The sequence below is a fragment of the Chiloscyllium plagiosum genome, chromosome 15 (assembly GCF_004010195.1).
Source record: "Chiloscyllium plagiosum isolate BGI_BamShark_2017 chromosome 15, ASM401019v2, whole genome shotgun sequence".
Taxonomy (NCBI): domain Eukaryota; kingdom Metazoa; phylum Chordata; class Chondrichthyes; order Orectolobiformes; family Hemiscylliidae; genus Chiloscyllium; species Chiloscyllium plagiosum.
In genome coordinates, this window is record NC_057724.1 from 51,250,343 (window position 1) to 51,268,223 (window position 17,881).

Here is a 17,881-nt window from a genome sequence, read left to right on the forward strand (position 1 = left end):
GAGGAACGGTTGAGGATCCTGGGATTGTATTCATTGGAGTTTAGAAGATTAAGGGGAGATCTATTAGAAACTTACAAGATAATACATGGCTTGGAGAGGGTGGATGCTAGGAAATTGTTTCCGTTAGGCGAGGAGACTAGGACCTGTGGACACAGCCTTAGAATTAGAGGGGTTAAATTCAGAACGGAAATGCGGAGACATTTCTTCAGCCAGAGAGTGGTGGGCCTGTGGAATTCATTGCCGCAGAGTGCAGTGGAAGCTGGGACGCTAAATGTCTTCAAGGCAGAAATTGATAAATTCTTGATGTCACAAGGAATTAAGGGCTACGGGGAGAATGCGGGTAAGTGGAGTTGAAATGCCCATCAGCCATGATTGAATGGCGGAGTGAACTCGATGGGCCGAATGGCCTTACTTCCGCTCCTATGTCTTATGATCTTTTGGTCACCCTCTGAGCTGTTCTAGCTTTTCTAGCAGCGCCAGAGCTGGATAATAGGCATTTGCGGGATTAAAGCAATCTCAAGAAGAAGGCACAAAGTAAGCCTGACCTGAGTAAGTAACAGAGGGTTCCTCCAACTTAGGGAGGGGGTTTTTGGAGAGGTTTTAAAATCCATTCAGGAAGGAAGGCAGTGCAGGATAGTCTATCTTGTGAGGTGTTGAAATACCCCTGATATATAAAGGACATCCTTAGAAGATAGTACCTCCTTCCTTTTAAACACTTGTAAAACGAAACAGGCCACCCACTTATGCCCATCCGGCTATGCGTGTGGCTGATGGCATAGGAAGAGTAACACTGGCTTTTAACAACCTCAGCTATCCTTTAATGGCAGAGGTGATGGCCTAGTGGCATTTGTCCTAAACTATTAATCCAGAGATCCTGGTTCAAATCCAGCCTTGACAGATGGCCATGTTTGAATTCAATTTAAAAAAAAATCATTAAGAGGCCATTAATGACTAGGAACCCATAACAATTGTTGGGGAAAAGTCCATCTCGTTTGCTAATATCCTTTAGGGAAGGATATTTGCTGGCAAATAGGGGTAAGATATAAATGCTGGCCAAGCCAGCAACACCCACATCCTGTGAATGAATAATTATTTATTTAAATAGAGTGGGAAAAATGTTAATTTTGGAACCCACCCTCCCTCTATACAATGTGGGTGAATATGGGCGGCACAGTGGCACAACAGTTAGCACTGCTGCCTCAGAGTGCCAGAGACCTGGGTTCAATTCCTGCCTCAGGCAACTGTCTGTGTGAAGTTTACACATTCTCCCTGTGTCTGCATGAGTTTCCTCCGGTTTCCTCCCACAGTCCAAAAATGTGCAGGTTAGGTGAATTGGCCATGCTAAATTGCCCGTAGTATTAGATGAAGGGATAAATGTAGGGGAATAGGTCTGAGTGGGTTGCTCTTCGGCGGGTCTTTGTGGACTTGTTGGGCTGATGGGCCTGTTTCCACACTGTAAGTAATCTAATCTCATTATCATCTAATCTAAACTCTGGGGAGGGTAGGACAATAGGGAGCTGAGCATTCACCCTTTCTGTATCTACCTGATAAAAATATATCTGGCAGAGACAATTGTAAAATTCCAATCGTTGAAGCAATACTTGTCTTAATTTCTTAGCTTTAAATGCCAGAAACCTTAAAAGAACATCCAAAGCTGTGCATCATTTCTTTTTTATTTAAGTTATCAGGTAATATAAAACTTATTTAGATAGAGAAAAGAGTTGGAAATTTAAATTGCCTGATCAAGATCTCAAGTTGTATCCTTATATAATGTGTGTGCTGTGTTGACTTGTATTCATAGTTCCACATACCATGAAATGTCACACTATCGGACAATATGAAGGCAATAATGGAAATGCACAGCTAGTTATAATTACATCGACTCCAATAATTATCTCATGGATAAAACACCATGTGTCAACATGGAAAAAAATAATAGAAAGTCACAAATATGAACTCCAGAAATACCAGAACATTAGGTTCCCCTCTTAGAAACCTACTTGACAAAATCGCTGTCAGAAGTGACCCTGTGCCCCATAATCAAGAATACACATCTGATGTAACAGAGGACACATAACCTTATCGCTACATCCACGCAATACATGATCCAATCTATTATGTCCGTCTGCCCCAGTTTCTCTTTGCCTTTCCTGTTGAATAAGTCAGCAACCACAGTGACTTGAAAGCTCCCAAGTTCTAAGCATAAAGGGCATTAGGAGCACAGGAAAAACAATACATACGACGTTAAATAAACATGTTAAAGGTTATTTGAAGATTAACATTTCTCACTTACCTCAACAGTCCATGAATCAGTAGGAGTCTTGAAAACACGATATGTGTAAACTAATCCAGAGTACCTGTCAATTAAAAGGTAGTTTTAGTAAATGTAACTCGCTGTTATTTATACTTTGAGGAAAACATCCACGGAATATTAAATTTGGTGTGATTGAGAGATGGGGGTGGGTGTACATTTTACTGTAGCTGAACGTCTTGCTTTCCTTTCCTTCCTTCTGCACAAACGTGCCATGTTCCTTAATACTGCAAAAGATCTAAAACCTCTTGTTTGGCCAGTCTGTGAAGCAAAATGTTGAAGAAACTGCACGTAGCTGAGTAAAATGCCACAAGGTAGATTAAGTGAGTGGGCAGGAGTCTGGCAGGTGGAATATAATATTGGTAAATGTGAGGTTATCCACTTTGGAAGTAAAAATAGTAGGTCCGAGTATTATTTAAATGGTGAAAAATTGAAACATGCTGTTGTGCAGAGGGACTTAGAAGTGCTCATACATGAATCGCTAAAAGTTAATTTGCAGAAGCAACAGGTAATCAGGAAGGCAAACAGAATTTTCATTGCTACAGGGATTGAATTTAAGAGCAGGAGGATTCTGCTGCAATGGTACAAGGTGTTGGTGGGGCCACACCTGGAGTATTGCGCGCAGTTCTGGTCTCCTTACTTGAGGAAGGATATACTGGCTTTGGAGGTGTTGCAGAGAAGGTTCACCAGGTTGATTCTGGAAATGAGGGGTCACCCTATGAGGAGAGGTTGAGCTGCTTTGGACTGTACTTGCCAGAATTTAGATGAAAGGGAATTTTATAGAAACATAAAAATTATGAAAGAAGGAGACAAGGTAGAGACAGGCAAGTTGTTTCTATTGGTGTGTGAGACTCAGACTAAGGGACATGGCTTCAGGATTAAAGGGAATAGATTTCGGACAGAGATGGGGAGGAACTGCTTTTCCCAGAGAGAAATGAATCTATGGAATTTTCTGCCCAAAATGTAGGAGAGGCAGCTACATTAAAAATATTTAAGACACAGTTGGATGGGTTTTTGCATGGTAAGGGAATTACTGATTATGGGGATAATGCAGGTAGAAGGAGCTGAGACGATGGCAAGACCAGCGATGAACTTAATGAATGGCAGAACAGGCTCGACAGGCCAATTGGACTACCCCTGCTTCTATTACTATGAAACCATGAAATGGTCTGCAGCCAAGGCAGGGACGAAGATCAGATGGATGCCAACTTCCTAGAAGCTGATGTCAGAGAACTAATTCAAGGGATTTTAATGGAATAATGTGTAGAAACAAGTTGATGGGCATGCACATGAAAGTATTTGATAAATTAGCACATCTGCGGTATATTTTTTGATACTATCCCATATTATGAAGGAATTGGTTCCTAATTAGCACAAAACTTTGTGCAGAACTCAGAGCATATCCTTCACAGTTGGAAGTGGTGGGCAAACTTGTAGGCCTAATCATAAAGTTGCATCTGATTGACAACGTCCCCACTTCCATGGCATCACAGGGTGAAATGACCCAATTTCTGATTGCTAATGTGGAAGATCAGACTGAGATTATAAAATGTCAGCTCATGGGTTTGCAGTCCCCAATGGTACCATAATAACTGTGGATGCTGGCGTTGAAAAGAGATTTTAGGGTCTCACTACAGTCCAGCAAATTGTGGTCCAAAAGATTACCTAAGGTATAGCCTCTCTCTAAGCTGAACAGCGAGGATCTCAGGTTACATTCAAGGGAATTAGCATTGAATGATGAGCTCATGGACAGGCACTCTGCAATGTGAATTGGCAGTTGCTTCCCATTTATTCTACCCCCTCTTCTACCTGACAATGTTGGTAAGTGGTAAGGCCTAAACCTTAACGAGAGTCAGTTCATGTAGGAAGCAACTGATCCCAATACATCGGAACATCTCCTCATGTACAACATGTCGTCAGTAATATCCAGCACCAAGAGGAAACTTGCAGAAAATGAGCAGGTAACAAATGCCCCTCTTATGGTATAAAATGCCTCCATCACTTCCCAAAATGCACTGAAGCACGATAAACTACAGAATGTTCACTATGTTGCTTGTTTCAGCCCAGAAAGGTCCATTGACAAAACTTTCAGGGCTACAAAAAATGGCATGTCCAGTGGCTTTCAACTATTTCCAAGATTTGACATAGATCTCTGGACTGAGATCCCTTCCTCATGTCACCACAGGCAGCTTGTTCTATTCCTTGCTGCTTCCTCTCTGCTGCAACACATGAAGAACTTCGAGCAATGCTCCCAGGGCAAGAAGCAAGTAGTGTGCTGTCTTAAATAGCTCTATTACCTTTCTCAGATCAATACTTCCCTGCAGATTTAGTAACTGATAAGAACCCTTCCATACACCCAATTTTTGCACAAGCCCAAACCTAACCAATGCTAAATGATAAGCAACAACCTACACGTTAGTTCACTGAGAAATGACTTAGAAGTAGCGCTGGTGTCGAATTTGGTGGGGGTTGAATAAGGGACCCACTGCTACTGATGCTGAACTCATGGTCAGCTTCGTGTATTTAAAAAATGGAACTGCAGTCAAACCAGCAAGTGGCATCATCAGTATAAGACTTTGACTAATATGACAATCTGTTAAAATGGGCAACATGCATATTTAGTACGAGTGTCCTCACCTTTATGGCATTCTTCATGAATTGTATGAGATGTGGGCAGAACCAATGCAGATACCTGACTTTTTTTTAAATTAAAGCAGGACTTGGCACTGATGGGGCTATGCATGAGATTATTTTGCAACTTAAGACTTTTTGGCATATAAACATGGTCATCCATAGGATATACACACACTAAATAAACTATTCCTTGCATTCATCTTTTCTGCTAAAAGTTATATAACTATGTGAATACTCAATACAATTGGTGCTTTAAATATACAGGGTTTCTGAAGTATACGGTTATGGTTGTAGTGGTAGAGGACTAGCAAGGCAGAGATTGAGAGTTCACTTCCCATCACAACATATATTGAAGCTAAATTCAGTAAGTCTAGCAATTTGTGGAATGACACCACAAATGGTGTTCAGTGAACATAAAATTGCAACAAGGAGTGGGAAATTGGGTCAAATCCCCACCCAGCAGTGGCCTATGGAGAACTACAGAAAGCAGGTGAATCACCGATGCCGGAGGACAAAGCAGCCAAAGGGAAGTGGATGGGGGGGGGGGGGTGAGAGCGGAAAGCCCCACTGACAATGTGTGCATCGCTCAGGTGAACAAAGAGGGAAAGGGCACCACACGATGCTACTCATTCTGTAAACGGCAGTCAGCAACCACCACCCAGAATTATCACGTTGATCCATATGTAGAGGATTCACCTTCACACTTGAAAGCATTTGCTGGCAGGTGAAAACTGCAGTCTTATTTAAATATCACTCTGAACAGTCATTTTGAGGAACTCCTGACTGTGTTTGTGCCTTCTGTAGGAGATGAGCTGCAAACATGATGAGAATCATGTGTACCTCCAGCAAATTCAACTCCTGTAGGAAATAGATGAAATAATGGCCAGAATGTCTGCTGTTTCCAATGGGTAGCTGTCAGCCCAAGAAGAACCTCTGCAGTAAAGAGACAGCAACACATCAAGCTACTGGCAAAGTGACAAGGACAGAACCACTAGTAACCCTCACCATCTAAATTCACCTCCTGTGCTCATGCTTACAGAGTTGGCCCTGTAAGCCAGTGATTCGTACAATCAAATACAATTACTACCCAATAAATTAGCTAGGCATACGCAATGAAAAAATGTTTAACATCTGTTGAGCTAATTAAAAACTCAACTTATGTTGCAACTCCATAAGACACAATTACCAACAGAGAAATATTAGTTAACTTATCATAAGCCACAGTGAAGCCTAATCAGTAGTTCCCTTTATCCACTTGTCCCACTTTCAATGAAATTCCACGTACAAATTTTACTGGATACAGCCTGTCACTATTTTGTGCTTTTCCAAGAAATTGATACTTGCCTCAAGCTCTACATTTCTATTATTCCTAGTACAGTTGTATCTCTCTTTATGTCATCTCAGTACTGACACCTGCTCACCCCTTGTACACGCTTTCCCAACTCCATTCAGTCTTGTTACCTCTCACTTCCTACTCTCGTTAACTGATTTTCTTGTAATCCTTTCTGTTACTTCTTCAACACAACATGATTGCAGTCTCTGCACCCACTCATTCCTTTCAGTTTTGACATCAGAGTTGATTGCACCCACTCAATCTTCTTCACCTCAACTTTTTTGATGTTTCTGAAGTTTGAGGGGGTAAGAAAAATATTAAAAAGAATAAAGCTCCTCAATATATTGGATAAGATTGAAAACTAAATTCTTCACATACTGTGGGGGACTGCCACTGAAAAAGCAGAAAGATTTAATCTTTGCACTATTCATAATAAAATGTTCTTCAATAACATGTTTATGATTTTTTTGAATGCAGTGGAGTGAAGAAATGTATCATGTAAGTTTTAATTAGTCCATTTGCAAGGTACAAAATAATCTGAAGTCCCACAGTCCACATGATATTCAAAAACCAAAGACATCCATTGTGGCTGACCATTATAATGGGACAGGCCTTGATCGCTGATTTTTGGACTGGGGGCCTGTGACCAGCTATGTTCTGGATCCACTTTTATTCAACGTTTATATAAATGATTTAGATGAAAATATAGAAGACATAGTTTGTAAGTTCAAAGATGACACCAAAATTGGTGGTATAGTGGACAGTGAAGTAGGTTATCTAAGTTTACAAAGAGATCTTGGTCAATTGAGTCAATGGACAGAGGAGTAGCAGATAGAGTTTAATTTGGATAAATGCAATGTATTGCATTTTGGTAAAACAAACAAGGATAGAACTTATATAAGTAGGGCCTTGGTTAATATTGTAGAACAGAGAGATCTAGGGGTTCAGGCACATAATTCTTTGAAGTTTGCATCAAATATAGATAAGGTAGTGAAGAAGGCATTTAGCACACTTGCGTTCATTGCTCAGACCTTTCAGTATAGGAGTTGGGACATTATGTCGAGGTTGTACAACACATTGGTGAGGCCTCTTCTACAGTATTGTGTTCAGTTCTGGTTGCCCTGTTGTAGGAAGGATATTATTTAGTTGGAGATGGTTCAGAAGAGATTTACCATGATGTTGGAGGGAGTGGAGGATTTGAGTGAAAAGGAGAGGCTGGATAGGCTGAGACCCTTTTCACTGGAGTATAGGAGGTTGAGAGACAGCTTGATAGAGGTTTATAAAATCATGAGGGGTGAATGGCAAATGTCGTTTCCCTAAGGTGGGGGATTTCAAGACTAGGAGGCATATTTTTAAGGTAAGAGGAGAAAGATTTTAAAAAGCCATGGGGGCAATTTTATTTACACAGACAGTGGTTCATGTGTGGAATAAACATCCAATGGAAGTGGTAAATGTGGATATAGTTACAATGTTTAAAAGACATTTAGATATGTACAGTAATAAGAAATGTTTGGAAGGATACATAAGAACTAGGAGCAGGAGTAGGCCGTCTGGCCCTTTGAGCCTCCTCCGCTGCTCAATAAGATCATGGCTAATCTTTTCGTGGACTCAGCTCCACTTACCCTCCCTCTCACCGTATCCCTTAATTCCTTTATTAATCAAAAAATTACCTTAGCTTTAAAAGCAATTACTGAAGTAGCGTCAATAACTTCCCTGAGTGGGGAATTCCATAGATTAACAACCCTCTGGGTGAAGAAGTTCATTCTCAGTTCAATTCTAAACCTGCTTCCTCTAATCTTGAGGCCATGTCCTCTTGTCCTAGTCTCACCTACCAGTGGAAACATCCTATCATTTTTTATTTTATATAAGATCCCCCCTCATTCTTCTGAATTCCAATGAATATAATCCCAATCTACTCAGTCTCTCCTCATAAGACAACCCCCTCAACTTCAAGAATCAACCTAATGAACCTCCTCTGCACCCCCTCCAGTGCCAGTACATCCTTTCTTAAGTAAGGAGACCGAATCTGCACACAGTACTCCAGGTGTGGCCTCACCAGCACCTTGCAGCTGTAACATTATCTCTCTGCTTTTAAACTCAACCCCTTTAGCAATGAAGGAGAAAATTCCATATGCCTTCCTAATTACTTGTTGTACTTGCAGACCAACCTTCTGCGATTAATGCACATGGACACCCAGTCCCTCTGCAAATCAGCATGCTGCAACTTATTACCATTCAAGTAATAACATATTTTGCTGTTACTCTTATCAAAATGTATGACTTCACATTTACTAATATTGTATTCCATCTGCCAGACCTTTGCCCACTCACTCACTGTTCCTCTGCAAGTTTCACAGTCCTCTGCACACTTTGCTCTGCCACTCATCTTATTGTCATTGGCAAGTTTTGACACCATACGCGTGGTCCCCAATTCCAAATCAACTATAGAAATTGCAAATAATTGTGGTCCCAATACTGATCCCTGAGGCACACCACGAGTCATGTGCGGTACCTTGTCAAAGGCCTTTTGGAAGTCAAAGTATACCTCATCCACTGGGTCCCCGTTGTCCACCTTGCTTGAAATGTCGTCACAGAATTCCAAAAGATTTGTGAAACATGACCTACCTTTCATGAACCCATGCTGCATCTGTACAATGGGACAATTTCTTTCAAGATGTGCTGCTATTTCTTCCTTGATAATAAACTCACACATCTTCCCCACTACAGAGGTTAAGCTCACTGGGCTATAATTCCCCACCTTTTGTCTACTTACCTTTTTAAACAGCCCAAGCGCAGGTGGGGGGACAAGTTTAATTTTAGATTATGCTCAGTATAGAGTGGTTAGAACAAAAAGAATGTTATCATGTTGTATGATTGAATGACTCCATGACTTGACAGAAGTCTTTCCTTCATTCTCCACTTTCCCAAGCTAGAGATTAGGAAACAAAACTTATGGAGAAGAAACCATCTTTGTACAACTGTTTAACAGAATTTAAGCAGTAACCTTGAGATCATCCCATATGCAAAACATGTCTGTGGCTCTACTCAGCCAGTAACTACAACTACAACCCAGCTGCTGTGTGATCTCAGCATTGTGTACCATCTGCACAAAAGTAAATTCCATTTTACAAATTATTTGAAAACATTCTGAGCACTTGTTCCATTCTAATTAATATCTTTGGCTCAAAATAGTATCACAAATAGAACATTTGAAGGGCACACATTAAGTATTAGAAAAATGCAGAAGCATTATCTAATTAATTTCTGACATTGCTTCGTAAAAATTTGCTTTACTCAGAATAAATGGAATGGGATAGCCACTTAATGTGTTAAGTACAGGCAGGTTGAAGTTGGCCAAGAGTTTGCTCAAAAATTATAGAACCAGCTACAAAATACATTTGAAGATAAATCACAGAATTGCTGAATTGTTACAGTCCAGAATGAGGCCATTCAGCCCATCTAATCTGCACTATCTATCTGAGTTTTTTAATTTAGTGCCAAACTCCTGCCTTTTCCCTCATAATCTTGCATGTTGTTCCTATTCAATTATGCAATGTCCTCCTGAATGCATGACTTGAACCTGCCTCCATCACACTTCCAGGCAGTCGATTTGAAACCCTAAATACTGACCGTCTGAACAAGTTATTTTCTCATTTGCTTCTTTTGCAAAACACTTAAACTCTGCCCTCTGTTTCTCAATCTACTTATGAGTGGGAAGAGTTTTTCCCAATCTACTCTATCCAGACTCCTCAACCTGGCTTTCATTATAGACATTGAGACTTTCTGAGCATGGGGTGTAATCATATTCATGAGCCAGATAGACATGTTCAGATCTTTCAAGGTAGCTCAAAATTCTGATGGTACAGCATACTGGTTCAGAAACCATGCATCATGATTACTACCAGAATAGTGAGCATTAACAAAACTAGTGCATTAAGTTTGCAGACATTGGCTACACATTGAGACAGTGATTGTGGTAACAGTGATATGTGGTGCCCACAAGACCATCAGTATGTAGTCAACAGTACCCAACACAACTGGCAAGTCTGCTATCCTGAAGATGGAATGTGCTTGTTCTGCCCACTTCCCTCTGTCTGCATACCATTTATTAGCCATCACTCTTATAGAGCAATGTGAGGGGAATTGAGAGGTGACATAGTAAGAAATCAACTCAGTACAATGTCTGCCAAGTCTCTTAAAGTTCCTCATCAATGTTGTCAGTACTAACCTCATACTCTCTGCTCACATCTCCACCCTCTCTGCTTTCACGCAACCCCAACACAAACCACAGTGACTGCACGACGGGTCACTCTACCTTCTTTCCCTCTCAGATACACAATCATTACTATAGTGACCCAAATTTCCCAATATCTCACACCTTGCATGGGGAATGTTTTACCATGATACTTACATTTAAAGAACATGGTCAATTCCTTCTCAGAATCTTCTTTTGAATGGGAGAAGATCATATATATAGACAGGAGGTTATGACCAGGAGAGAAGCCTGTGTGCGCACATTCGACCCCCCTACGCAACCCCCACCCCCACACCCCTCCCCCCAAAAAAATGTAAAAAGTAAGTTAAGAGCCATGGCAGTCTTTAGAATTGCAGGGGGGTTTTTCAGCCATTCAATGCTTTGAAGTTTGAGTTGTGTTAAACTAGACGCCATAGCTTGCTGATGGCTTCTTCTGAGAAGAGGAAACACCTGAGAAAGCACTCCTCTGTGGAGCTTGAGTTGGATCTGTTTTCTGAAGACTCACTGGGGCTTTAGTGTGCAAACAGCCCTCCTTCTCATCACTCCTCCCAACTGCTCGGGCCATCCCCTCTCTTTTTAGTTTCTCCCCTCACCCTGGGTGCCAAGGGAAGCACCCCAGCAGACCTTTAATGAGTTTGAAAAAACTGTTTTGAAGGAAGTTAAAAACACTGCAGAACCACTTAAAAGTCAGAATGAGCATTTATAGATCAATAAAATCTATATAAATCTGCATCAATAAAATTGTGAGCAGCATGGTGGCTCAGGGGTTAGCATTGCTGCCTCACAGTGACAGGGACCCAGTTCAATTCCAACCTTAGGTGACTGTGTGGAGTTTGCACATTCTCCTTGTGTCTGCGTGGGTTTCCTCCCACAGTCCAAAGATGTGCAAGTTAGGTGGATTGGCCAAGAGAAATGCAGGGTTACAAGTACAGGGTGGGAGGATGGGTCTGGTTGGGATGTTCTTTGGAGGGTCAGTGTGGACTTGATGGGCTGAATGGCCTGCTTCCATACTGTAGGGAGTCAATGAAAAAACTGCCTTTACACCTAAAAGGAGTTGTGGATGAACTTTTTTAAATAAGGTTGGAGATGGATCTTTCCTGGGTGATAGTGTCACAAACCAATGATTGGGCTTATCATGCAGCAAGTTCAGGGCAGATTACTATCTTAAAATGGAGCTACAATTAGCCTTAATTAAAGAGATTAATCAACCTTGGACTGCTTTAGTGCAGCCCAATTCAACATGGTGGGTGGTAGACTTAAAAATATAGAAAGAGCACATTTGCAGCTCCTGCTGTCCAGGACATTAACACATGCCAATATGTTTCTAGGCCAGTTCTACAATCAAGGTATTATATTTCCACAACTGAATCAGTTCAGTTGTATTTCTATTGCATTGGTATTGAGATGTCTTACAGATGTTTTGGCGAGCATAAGATGCAATTCGGTTATGTTTTCCTTGATTAATACAATCTGAAGACCTTGCTTCTGATACATGAAAGAAATTAGTGGGATACGTTTGCAATTATTTACCGGCACACCTTTTAGCTTTTCTCCCCGCGTCACAGGAAAACAAACTTGAAATATCTAAAACTGCACTTTTACAGTTTCAGATTTAGAAATCTCTGAGAAATATCTGGAAATGTACGTGGGCTCTAAGAGTACAAAATATATTTCCCCCAGATAACTTTGGGGTATGCCCCACAGGGACTTTTCTTCTGTGTACTTATTAAACTATGAAGAAGCTGGGTCATTTGAGCACTCAGGACACGGCTGTCCTTATTCAGTTTTGAGAGTCACTCCAGGCCTGAGTTCAATGCTCAGAAATATAAAGGAGAAAGTGAGGGCTGCAGATGCTAGAGATCAGAGCTGAAAATGTGTTGCTGGAAAAGCGCAGCAGGTCAGGCAGCATCCAAGGAACAGGAGAATCGACGTTTCGGGCATAAGCCTGAAGATTCCTGAAGAAGGGCTTATGCCTGAAACGTCGATTCTCCTGTTCCTTGGATGCTGCCTGACCTGCTGTGCTTTTCCAGCAACACATTTTCAGCTCAGAAATATAAACTCTGGCCAATGAAATAACTGGTGAATTTTTGGTGGTGATGACAGAAGATTTAAAATCTTGAGGAGCAATGGCTACTTCCAGGCTAAGTATCTTTCATAAAGACTTGAGTTTTCTTTAAGCACACATGAGGAAACCACCTCATGTATTTATTACTGCGTCATTTTGTTCAAAATCAGAGACTCTTTTGAACTGAAGGGAAACCCATAGAACTGTGTGGCAAGGAGAAATGAGCAGAGAATTTGCCTTTGGGCAGGTCAAAGAACAAAGAAAATTACAGCACAGGAACAGGCCCTTCGGCCCTCCAAGCCTGCACCAATCCAGATCCTCCATCTTAACCTGTCACCTATTTTCTACAGATCTATATCCCTCGGCTCCCTGCTCATTCATGTATTCAGTCTAGATACACCTTAAATGACACTATCGGTGCCCACCTCTACCACCTCTGCTGGTAACACATTCCAGGCACACACCACCCTCTGCATAAAGAACCTTCCATGCATATCTCCCTTAAAATTTTCCCCTCTCACCTTGAACTCATGACCCCTAATGATTGAGTACCCCAATCTGGGAAAAACCTTCTTGCTATCCACCCTCTTTATACCTCTCATGATTTTGTAGACCTCAATCATGTCCCCCTTCAACCTTCGTCTTTCTAATGAAAATAATCCTAACCTACTTAACCTCACTCCATAGCTAGCACCCTCCATAAGCAACATAATGGTGAACCTCCTCTGCACTCTCTCTAAAGCACCCACATTCTTTTGGTAATGTGATGACCAGAACTGTACACAGCATTCCAAATGTGGCCAAACCAAAGTCGTATACAACTGTAATATGACCTGCCAATGCTTGTACTCGATATCCCATCTGATGAAGGAAAGCATGCCAAACGCTTTCTTGACCACTCTATCAACCTGCGTTGCCCCCTTCAGGGTGCAATGGATCTGAACATGCAGACCTCTCTGTACACCATTACTCCGTCAAACTTAGTAGATAGCAGTGAAACCAGAACTGCCAATAAACATGCATCTTAACTGCACATAACATCAACTTACTTATAATACTGAATTTTTGAAGCAATCGTGTAAATATCCTTAATGCAAAATTAATATAAGTTTCACTTTAATAAGACTATTAGTGTGCATGAAGATGTCTCAAGATGTTATATATTAATGAAGAAAGTATATAACAATTGGTGATGTGTTTACTTTTGCAATGGCATCAAAGCAAACATTTGAACTCAATGAATGATTATTCCAGGTTCAATTTTTCTACCCATTGCTCCATTTTGGAGTTTGCAAATGATGCCAGTCATGCTGACATGTCATAATTTTATTCAGGTCACAAAGTTGCTCATATAATTGAGAAATTTAGTGATGAGTAAGCGTGATTCCTCATGAAACTGACTCTATTTCCAGTTACCAACCTTGATTGAAAATCCAACCCCACACATGACTCCAAATCCATGGTGATATAGGGCAATTCTTAACTGAATCGTAAAATAGCCTAGCATGCCACACAATTGCACTCAATTAGCTGGTTATTCACCACCTTCTCAAGGACAATAAATGTTGACCTTGCCAGCTATCTCCACAAATCATGTATACATTCTTAAAAAATGACATGAAAGTCATGCCAGACTCAGAAGGATTATAGATTCACACCTCCGCCACCGAAATCAATCAAGACTCACTATCTTCTGTATATTAAATTGAGGTCTTGTCTGTCTGTTCCAGTCATATGGAAGAAGAGTGGGAGTTTTTACACCAATATTTTTCTCTCAATGCACTGGAATAGACAACTGATCATTTATCCCATTGTTATTTTTTTGACATAGCCTAAAATTGCTGCACTTCAAAATAATTGATTGAATATGAAGCACTGAAATTATTCTGCGAAACATTAACACCCAGATTTTTCAGTTGAACTAATGAGGAGGCTCACAGTATCAATCGTTTTTATGGAGTAAATCAGATAGCAACTTTCAATAGCTGCACATATGAAATTAAGTGGGTGTAACTCATAGTTACTGTCCAATTTATTCTGATCCTCCACAAACTGCACCATAACAGTATCTCATAATTGATTCAGCATTCAGTGTATGAAACTGCAGTTCTTAACCACCACGAACATCAGAAAAATTTAGGGTTAGCGCATTAAGATGGAAATAACGTTTTTCAAAATGTGTTAAGTCTTAATTAGAATTAAAGAATCGCAAACTGTAACAACCTCTTATTACAATTTCCATACAGACTGCTAACTTACAAAAAGAAATTCAAACTTCTAGTTGATCGCCGAAAGGATGATGCAGCAAGAATTCATGTTTTAAAGACTTTTACCATGACAAAGATTAAAACGCTACTGATTAAACACTATTTTTGCTGGTAACTTCTACTTGCAGAACAAAACTTTTTCCCTTTTACTTTTCATGCAACCAACAAACCTGCTTAACAGGTATAATTTAAACTGTCTTTTAAGTAGAAATACAACGTCCCAGAAACAGCCCAAGATGATTTGCTTAATGGTTTGCATCTGTGCTTTTCCCCTCCCAGCCAGATAACATTTACACTCAGAATTGTGTTTCATTGTAATATTTTTCTGGCAATTCTCTCTACAGTTCCAAGCCAGACAGATCTTCCAGGTTTGTTTCCAATTCTCACAAATTCAATCTTTACCAGCTACATGTGAGCTACCTGCCAGATGAACCAGAGAAATCTTTCATTTCAACTTTCTAGCCCTCTTTCCCAAAGTCAGTAAGACTGCCTTTTCTAAATTTCAGGATATCTGTATAGAAGCCTGGGCTTGGAGCTAAATTTTCCTAGCCCTTGATCAACATGGGCATTGGTGAGTCAGTCAGGGGGAAATATACTGAGATCAGAAAAATGAGGTTCGTGAAGTTGATGTCTGATTTTCCACTAAAAGTCTGAATGGTGAGGGAAGAATCTCAACAGTGAGTAGCAAGATACCTTTTGCATGCTTATGTGTCTGCCTCATTTACATGCAGTTGGCTCCTTTCCTCCACCCAGGAGAGCCTAGACAGTAATAATTCCCAACATGACAGTCAAAGCAGGTACCTGACACCTTCTGGCTCCAATCTTGATCAAGTCTCCAACATCAGCAACCATCTGCACCTCCAGCCACAGAGGTTGGCATCAGGCACACAGTAGAGTCACTGCATTGTCATGATGTATCTCCAATGCATTTAAAATATCGTTACACCTTCATTACTGCACTTTGCAATGCACTGACAACTTTAGCAAAGGCATAGATTTTACGGATTTAAGCAGTGTTCACCTCAGGGCTGTTCACTTGCTTTCTTAGTACTCACTGCCTTTGTGCCTACTTGGATGTTCACAGCACCTCTGCCTTGCCTTTTTGCATTTTGCTGCCCTATTCAGAGCCAACAGGCTCACAGTACCTCTGTCTGGTCTTCCCTCTAATGCAGACACAAAGGTGGATAGTTTGCCATGGTTGTCATCAATGATCAGTCAAGAAACTGGACATGTTGCTCTAAGGCAACATGTCACATCAATCTCTTATCTACAAAATGTGCCAGCAGTTTACTCAGCAAATAAACTGCAGATGTTCCAACCAAGTGGGCATGTCTCAAACTTCTGAAGGGAGTGGTCCATCAAGTCAAGGAACACTGTTTTCAATAAGAGGCTACTGGTACAGTAGGTCAAGGACATTGTCCAAGGGATTAGACATGGTTAGTTGGGAATTGGAGGTGATCAGTGGTTTCATATCGCGACAGTCCAAACAGTAAGTCCTGCAGGTTGTGTGCAACCAGACTGTGGGTTAGCAGTAAGGAGAAAGTGAGGACTGCAGATGCTGGAGATTAGAGCTGAAAAATGTGTTGCTGGAAAAGTGGAGCAGGTCAGGCAGCATCAAAGGAGCAGGAGAATCGACGTTTCGGGCATAAGCCCTTCTTCAGGGGCAGTAGCAGTAAGTGGATTAGCAGTAAGTCAGCCAGGAGGCTGCACAAAGGTCAGTAAGGGGTCTGATCATCACCAGCCTGGTTCTGACATGGGGACAGTGCATCACAATGGTTGTCATGACAAACCTATACACCAGGACTCAACAGGCAATGTAGAGAATTGAAGAAATAAATAAAAGATTTAGGTGGGAACATGAGGAATCTCACAACTGATGAGGTCGAAAGAGAGTACAATAAAGAACAGCCCGTCATGCCCACTGGACTCAAAACATTACCCCTCTCTCTCTTTCTCTCTCTCTCTAGATGCTGCCAGATCAGCTGAGTTCTCTAGCACTTTGGTTTTTGTTTCAGATTTCCAGCATCTGCAACTCATTCTTTAATAAATAAAACAAAGGAACATGAAGGTTTCGAGGGGGAGTCGGGGGGGAATCACTGAGACTAATAAACTGAACATGCAACTCATTCTGCAAAAAGCAACCTAAACTGATTCCATCCTCATCCAAACTGCAAATGGGCAACAGAAATCTAAAGATGTATGTCACCAAATCTGGGTGTTTTGATTCTGTCTGAGCATGTGAGCTCTACTTGTGAGTAAGCTGAGGCCCTTCAAGTGGCAATTGGTTAAACCAGATACTTACACACAATGGGTTCAAAGATCTGTAATCAGAGACTTGGCATGTAAAAGACTTTTGTGGCACAGTGGTACTGTCTCTATCTCTGAACCAGGAGATCTGAGTTCAAATCCCACCCACTCCCGAAGTGCATAATAATATTTCTGAGTAGTTTGACGGGAAAATAACTCCTGTTTTGAAACACATGTAGCGGGACAGAAATCCTGGTCACATGCAATTGTGACCATGTTATTGGTCATTACAGATTGATCAGAGTCATCTCTGTGAAACAAAAGTAATCATAAGTAACCTCAAAAGTGCTACTTAGGAGCCAAAATTCACAAAGCCAATCCATAGTGTCATTTGCTACACAAGGAAGTAGAGCTGAGTTCTTCTCATTTTGAACTATAAACAGTCGTCAACATATTATTCTATGCAATGCTCCCTTCGGTGATGGCAGGAGTTGATGGTGGGGTCAAATTTTCAGTTATCCTATCTCACACTTGCAATCAGCTACTGTATTTGTGTGACATGATGTGTTTATCAGAATAAAGTCCACTGTGTCCAAGGTCTATGTGCAGACATTTCAAGAAAGAGTTGGATAGAGCTCTTAGGGATAGTGGAATCAAGGGTTATGGGGATAAGGCAGGAACAGGATACTGATTGAGGATGATCAGCCATGATCATAATGAATGGTGGTGCTGGCTCGAAGGGCAGAATGGCCTACTCCTGCACCTATTG

At 41.0% G+C, this 17,881-nt stretch overlaps 1 protein-coding gene across 1 annotated transcript in view; it reads right to left on the minus strand.

The window, feature by feature from the left end:
- The window catches only part of LOC122557307 (SH2 domain-containing protein 1A-like), a 75,056-nt gene that overhangs the window by 24,614 nt on the left and 32,561 nt on the right, over positions 1–17,881 (minus strand). Inside the window, exon 2 of the mRNA XM_043704868.1 lies at positions 2,294–2,357. Within this exon, the coding sequence (XP_043560803.1) occupies positions 2,294–2,357 (64 nt within the window). The remainder of the gene's footprint in view (positions 1–2,293; positions 2,358–17,881) is intronic.